This window comes from Melanostigma gelatinosum (assembly GCF_949748355.1).
Source record: "Melanostigma gelatinosum genome assembly, chromosome: 17".
Taxonomy (NCBI): Eukaryota; Metazoa; Chordata; class Actinopteri; order Perciformes; family Zoarcidae; genus Melanostigma; species Melanostigma gelatinosum.
The window spans coordinates 22,174,684-22,182,478 of NC_136650.1; the positions used below are offsets into that span (position 1 = coordinate 22,174,684).

Below are 7,795 nucleotides of genomic sequence, written 5' to 3' on the forward strand. Positions count from 1 at the left end.
CTCAACCTCCTCCCGGTACCAACTGAACCAGTTCTACATTTTTTTGGATGCATGAAAGACATTTGCAAAGATATCCGTGCAAAGCCTTCACAAACACGGCAGATGTCAAACGTGGTGCGGCCCTCGTGGCTGTGTGAAATGTGTGGAAAGTAGAATGTCAGCTTTACATTGTTAAAGATATTTATGAAGCAACCAATCTCTGGCTCCAGATTCTCTTCTTGTGGTCCAATCACGCGCTCCGTTGCCAGACGGACTGCATCAAGCATTGATGATGTTAACGTTCTACTCACGAGCAACATAAGAGTCACTCGATGTATTCACAGATGTTCCAAACCTTCAGTTCAGTTTCTATTCAACGAGGAGTCAAACAGAAGGTGAGGCAGATGTGAAGCGGCTCCCGGTACAAGACGACGGTTCTCCTCCGGGGGGAGAACATGCAGATCGGTTCCACTGAAACGGATCGACAGTAATATGTGGAGGATTTCACCAGCAGCACAGCGATGTGTGGAGGATGAGCAGCACACAGACACACAACACACACGACACGGCGACTGCAGGTGAGGAAACGCAAATGTACAAAATAAGAGATTTAAGGTCATTGTACAGGTTGCAACCTGTACAATTCTATACAATCCTCTGGTTGTATAGAAGTCTATAGAAGATGACTCTACTTCTCTCTTGATTTATTACCTCAGTAAACATTGTAAACATGAGTTTATGGTCTCAATCTCTAGTTTCAAGTCTTCTTCAATACAGCATGATGTTCATTTAGTACATGATGGTCCATTTAGAGTCACACAGACCATAAAGCAGGGGATGCTTTAGGGCGGGGCTTACTGTGATTGACAGGTTGCTATCGCTACCAGATATGGTCACTTTCATTCACTGGTTGCAGAAAAACAAGATGGCGACGGCCAGAACACCAAACTCGAGGCTTCAAAACAATAGTCCACAAATTAATGATGACATTCACGACGACTACGTCCACTCCTGACACAGTCTTTGGGTTGAAGTGGACATTTGTGCCAAATTTGATGTTTGATTTACGAGATTATATGTTCGTCACGAGAATGGGACAGACATAATGCTGAAACAGTCAAACTTCAGTGTTGCATATGGCGTTTATCCATCCGTTTGTTACACAAAGTGGAAACGAGGAGGAACTTTACCATGTAACTTTCAATAACGCTCCATATACTTTACATATGTGACACCATTTTCTGTTCTTGATGAACACGTTTTTAGTCTTTTCATGGGATTAGTTGACAATAAAAAACAAGCCTAATGTTCTTTAAGAACAAGCCTTCGTCTGCTACATTTAACTGACAGCGACAGTGAATTGTGACGAGCTCATCAATACGAGGCATTCTTTCAGAGCAAACTGAATATAAAAGTTCAAATGAGCTGCTCACCAGCAGTGAGTTGCTCTTTTAAAATGATCATCGTTTTATGAATAAAACATTCGAAGCATCTCTCTGTTCACATTCATGATGCAGCAGATTAGAGAAGCAGGTGTGATCCGACCATGCATCAACGTGCATCTTTAAGAGGCGGAGCTCATTTCAGTGTTTTTCACCTCGCAAGAGGATGAGGAGATGAAAACTAAACGTCAATGAAACAGCACGAGAGACGAAAGACTCACTTGAGGAGAGGCAGAGAAAGGACGGGAGAGAGGAGAGAAAAGGGAGGTGGAGGAGGAGATGAAGGGCAACGAGGGAGGACACAAAGGATGAGGAAGGAGAGGAGGAAGAAAGCAAACTGAAGGAGAAAACAATGCCAAAACAGGAACAAGGAAGGATGTCGAAGGATGCTGAAATAAGAAATGAGGGAGAAAAGGGAGGAGGAGGCAAGGAAGGAAGGGGAGAAGAGGACACGAAGAAGAGGAGGCTCAGAACGAGGAGTCGGTCGAAAAAGAAAGAAGAGGAGGAGACATAAAGGAAGAATAAAGAGGAAGAAGAGGGTGTGACGGATCTCCTCCCTTAGTCAACCAAACCATAACACCTGTTAGAAACCACCTGTCTGCTATGACGTCACCACAGAAACAGGTGTGTGTGTGTGTGGCGACATATATACATATCATATCATATATGTGTGTGTATATATATATATATATATATATATATACACATACACACACACACACACACACACACACATGTATACGATATGTATAAGGATCAAATATGTTGTACTTTAAAAACTTAATTGAATCAAGAAAACTTCCGTTGATCAATCTGTGTTGATTTAACGACATAAAGCTAATAGACGTTGGGTCTTTTATGTGATTTAGGATTAAAATCATCAGTTAACCTGCCAGTTAGAGTTGTTAACAGCTCATAGCAGGAAGATGCTGGATCTGACATCACGTTATCTTATCATTCATCAGCTCATTTACGACACAGGAACAACAACTCGCTACCTGATCCGTTCATCCGGGCCAATCGCTACTGAGCATGTGCAAACTACACACCTGTAGTCTCTCTTAAAACTACTGATGTAAAGATAAAGAGAATATGTAAATACAAATACTCTCTTGATGACCATCAATCATAAAATAAAAGGATTTTAAAAAAGTCAGTCTGTATGTTTATATATATTTTTTGGAATCAGTTTGGTACTTGCTGATACCAGGAGAGAAGCCGCTGCTTCACGTGTTAAAGCTGCATTCTCTCTAGTGTCCACCAGGGGGCGACTCCTCTGGTTGTATAGAAGTCTATAGAAAATGACTCTACTTCTCTCTTGATTTATTCCCTCAGTAAACATTGTAAACATGAGTTTATGTCTCAATCTCTAGTTTCAAGTCTTCTTCAATACAGCATGATGTTCATTTAGTACATTATGCTCCATTTAGAGTCACACAGACCATGAAGCAGGGGATGCTTTAGGGCGGGGCTACATGCTGATTGACAGGTCGACACCAGAGACGTTTACGCCGTCTTTACGTCACTCCTCCTCAGTCCAGATATGGTAATTTCTGTTCACTGGTTGCAAATAAAACAAGATGGCGACGGCGATATCGCCAAACTCCAGGCTTCATATCATCGCTCCACAAACCAATGGGTGACGTCACCATGACTACGTCCACTTCCTGTCTACAGTCTGTGGCCGATACGCAGGTTCAGGAACCGTCATCTCGATTAATCGTAAAGTCAGAATGATACAAATGTTTTGGGGGGGAATTCACAACTTCCAAAGTGACATCTTTCCAACGCTTGTTTTGTTCGACGGACAATTCAAAACATTTTGTTTCCGATCATCAGACGAGACGAAGAAAAGCAGCAAATCCTCATAATTTAGAACGAGGTTGTGTTTTCTGTTGGTCGACTGATCCTTTCAGCTCAAATGTCATTTACAATCCTGAGAATCACATTTATGTTCAGTAGAAAACGTGTTTTGTTTTGATACGAGCTCCTGATCTAATTCAGCACTTTTCTTTGGAGATTAGCATGTTTTACAGAGCAGGTTTCTGGGTTACAGGTTCCCCCCGGTCATCAGATCATCCTATAATCAGGTTGTTGGTATGAAATGGTATTTTTAAGAATAAAAAGGGAAATAAATGTGGACATTCAAAATTAAATTACAAACTGAGTAAACTGTTGATTTCCAAAATGTATAAATGTGGTTTTGGAGCCGACCGTCTCATCTAAAAAGGTAGAGTTAGGATTTTTATTGTCTTTTAACATTAGCATGTTTTACAGAGCAGAATTTTCTGGGTTACACGTCCCTGTTTATCGGATTATCCTTTAATCAGATTGTGATGAACAGCCCTCTCATCAATAATAAAAACCCATTGTGTGTAAATGGGAGTAGCCTGTAGCTTTAAAATGGGTTTACATGCATTTTATTTGGTAGAAAGCTGCAGTTCACATTGTGAAAATGAAGGCACCGGAGCCTGAACACACCCACTTTGCTCCTTCCTCCTCCTTCCTCCTTCCTCCCTCCTCCCCCCTCCCCTCTTGGATAATTAGCAAATTAATTATAAAGACAACCACCTGGAAATCTGACATAAAAAAATTAAAAATCGGCTCTCTTTGTTTTGATGCAACAGGATGAGCAGAGGGAACATTTCACGTGACGCGGATTATTTAAACATCTGTATTGATTCCTTGATGTTACCTTCATGTCTCCTATGACAGTCTGGAAAAGCCCCCCCAGCGCGCTGCACTCCCTCTCCATCACCGTCTCCATCTTCAGCCGTGTCCAGGGAAAATATCACAAACCACTCTCTCACTCAGAGCTTCTGCAGTCCATAAATGAAGCAATTAAAGAGGAAAGGGGGCGGCGGCTCGGTGTCAATGGAAAAGGCTCAGAGTCGCTCTGCAGGGTTTCCCCGGCTGAAGGAGACCAGAACACGGACACGAGCAGCAGCAGAGCCGGCGATTAGTTCCCACTCGGGGCAGAAAGATCCCATGTCCGCGGGAGGAGACGCATGTTGGAGTGGAGAGAAGATTGCAGGAAACGGCCAACGACGCCGCCGGAGGATCAACTTGACACGGAGAGCTGCTCCACTGAGCTCTGGCTGCTCGGGAACGCGCCGGGAGGGAGACGTGGACGCGCGTCCGCTTGGCCCCGCCCTCGGCCGAGGACGCGTTTTGATGAAGGCAAAAGACAGGGTGACATAAAATACAATAAAGTTATGGACATATGAAGGAATCTACATGACTTACGAATGAAAACGGTAAAAATATAAGATGGAGAAATAAAATATAAGAAATATCAGTAATATTAGGAGAGAAGGAAACATTAAGAAGACCACACATGTTTTAGAATGAATACATCATTAAATAATCAAAAATAAAACGTATAACTATTAAGTATCAAACAAAGGACCAAAACTATATTTACAGATCAGTTAATATTTTGTCTTATCTTTTGTCTTTCTTGTCTTATTTTCTTACTTTCTTTAATTAAGGGCCAATATCAATATCGATCTATTTAAAAGATAAATATAATATAATAAATTATAAAATAAGTATATAATTGAACAAATAAAATGATATAATGTACATGCAATGGAATATAATTCAAACATCGATCTGTTGATTACTGGAATGAAGATGGTTATTTCCACCTGTTGGCTGAAAGTCCTCGTTTCCCAGTTTAGAAACCACTGCAGGACATAAAAGGCCTTCACAGCGTGGTTTCATAGCATCACCGCACTGTGATAGAGTCTGACAGACTCAGATATTTAAAACTGCATCGCCACCTAGCGAGTATTTCACTGAACTGTTCGGGAAACATCGATATCAAGTTGAAGAGGAGACATCAGGAGGAGGACGGGAAGAAGACAACAAAGAAGAGAAATCCCAACCAGGAGAGGTGACCGACGTTCTGTGGAACTTCAGACAGGACGCGCTTTAAGAAACCACACATGTTAAAGGTCAAAACTGTGCTGTGAGGACGCTCCCTCATCTTTCTGTCACGTGGTTTGCTTTCCAGAGTGACACACATGTATACGAGAGTCAACATTCACGAGCCTCAACATGTACTTCTGAGGGTTCAGGGAGAGGTTATGAGATGATGGGCCCATAACACAAACATGTGAAGGGCCTCGACTGCCTCTTACATAAGAACAAGAGCCACCCACTCAAAGAGACACATTTCTGGTCATTGTGCATCTCTTTGTAGTCGTTTTGTGTCTCTTTGTGGTCGTCGTGCATCTCTTTGTAGTCATTTTGTGTCTCTTTGTGGTCGTCGTGCATCTCTTTGTAGTCGTTTTGTGTCTCTTTGTGGTCGTCGTGCATCTCTTTGTAGTCGTTTTGTGTCTCTTTGTGGTCGTCGTGCATCTCTTTGTAGTCGTTTTGTGTCTCTTTCTGGTCGTCGTGCATCTCTTTGTAGTCGTTTTGTGTCTCTTTGTGGTCGTCGTGCATCTCTTTGTAGTCGTTTTGTGTCTCTTTGTGGTCGTCGTGCATCTCTTTGTAGTCGTTTTGTGTCTCTTTGTGGTCGTTGTGCATCTCTTTGTATTCGTTTTGTGTCTCTTTGTGGTCGTCGTGCATCTCTTTGTAGTCGTTTTGTGTCTCTTTGTGGTCGTCGTGCATCTCTTTGTAGTCGTTTTGTGTCTCTTTGTGGTCGTTGTGCATCTCTTTGTAGTCGTTTTGTGTCTCTTTGTGGTCGTCGTGCATCTCTTTGTAGTCGTTTTGTGTCTCTTTGTGGTCGTCGTGCATCTCTTTGTAGTCGTTTTGTGTCTCTTTGTGGTCGTCGTGCATCTCTTTGTAGTCGTTTTGTGTCTCTTTGTGGTCGTTGTGCATCTCTTTGTAGTCGTTTTGTGTCTCTTTGTGGTCGTTGTGCATCTCTTTGTAGTCGTTTTGTGTCTCTTTGTGGTCGTTGTGCATCTCTTTGTAGTCGTTTTGTGTCTCTTTGTGGTCGTCGTGCATCTCTTTGTAGTCATTTTGTGTCTCTTTGTGGTCGTTGTGCATCTCTTTTAATTAGTTTGTTTTTCGTAGTCGTTTTGCGTCTCTTTTTTATTTGTTTTGCATATCTTCGTAGTTGTTTTGCATGTTGTTTTTTTGGTTGTTTTGTTTCTCTCTCTGGTCAATTTGTGTCTCTTTTGCTACTTCCCAACAGGAAATGTCAGCAGGAGCTTCAAACAGAGGCTCCGGCCCAGTGGCCCGTTCTACCCTCTCATTGCTGATGTTCATGTCAGTTGGAGGACACCTAGTGGTAAAACATAGTCAGTGACTCTTTCTCTGAACTGTATGTATAAAGCTACATCAGACCTTTATGTGTGCCCCTCATTCACCCATGAACACATTATTTTACTCTTTGGGTAATACTTTAATCTTACCGATACGATGTGATACACTCTTTAGTCTCATGAAACACAAACTGTCCTCTCAGCTTTCTGTCATCCATCAAACTCAACAAAATGCTCCTGAAATGTTTGTGTTTTGGTTCAGTTTTTCTGTTAGCTGATACAATAAATCAAGAATTTGTTCAGATCTTTGATCATTTCAAACATCCAATCAAAGAAAGAAGATGTTCTTCAAATGCAGTTTCACTGGTGCCCCTCCACAGCAGAGCTCAACAGCCATGTGACGAAGAGTTTCCACTGCTGCTGAGAGGGGAAACCTGCAGACTTCTGGCCCTAAACCGGAGCTCCGGGGTCTGGGCTGAGGCCAGCGGGCCGACCGGTTTGCTGGAGGAAGATCTGGGATCAGATGAACAGTCGAAGCTGTGTCGTTTTAACCACACAGACTGGCTGCTTAATGACAGGGGGAAACAGCACACACACACACACACACACAAGCAGTGCTCTGTGTCATTATCTCCCTAAAACAGGAGAGGACTAAACTAATAACAGCTATCAGAGAGAGGGGGAGAAGAGGGAGAAAGATGTGGGAGGGAAGTGAGAAGACGAGGAGCTCTTGCTTCTCTTGAGTCTCATGACTCAATGAGGATTCATGAGGATTCAGAAGTCGTAGCGATGACGATTCTCTCATTTAATCAGCTTGTAAGGTAGGACGAGAGTCTTCAGAGTGACGAGAAGCTTCTGATCCGAGAGGCTTCTTAAAAATAAAAACAAACTTCAAAAATATCAAAACGGAAGAGAAACAGCACATTATCCTTCTTTAAAAACAGTTTCATCACTTTTCTATATTTTTAAAGTTTGAGTTTCGATGTGTTCTTTAAACTCACATAAAAATAACTTATATTTACAATCAATAAGTTTACCACTTAAACAATACATTGTTGATATTATGATTCATTTTGCACAACTTCTAATCTTTAATTACATTACATTAGTTTTAGGTATCTAAGAATCTAGAGAAATATAAGTGAGTTCAATGAAGAGCCT

General features: G+C 41.9%; 1 protein-coding gene across 1 annotated transcript in view; it reads right to left on the bottom strand.

Moving 5' to 3' along the window:
* LOC306791705 (protein MTSS 1-like) overlaps window positions 1-4,245 on the bottom strand; it is a 35,893-nt gene extending 31,648 nt beyond the window's left edge. Inside the window, exon 1 of the mRNA XM_079288566.1 lies at window positions 4,117-4,245. Within this exon, the coding sequence (XP_079144692.1) occupies window positions 4,117-4,188 (72 nt within the window). The 5' untranslated portion in view covers window positions 4,189-4,245. The remainder of the gene's footprint in view (window positions 1-4,116) is intronic.
* Window positions 4,246-7,795: the final 3,550 nt, after the last annotated feature.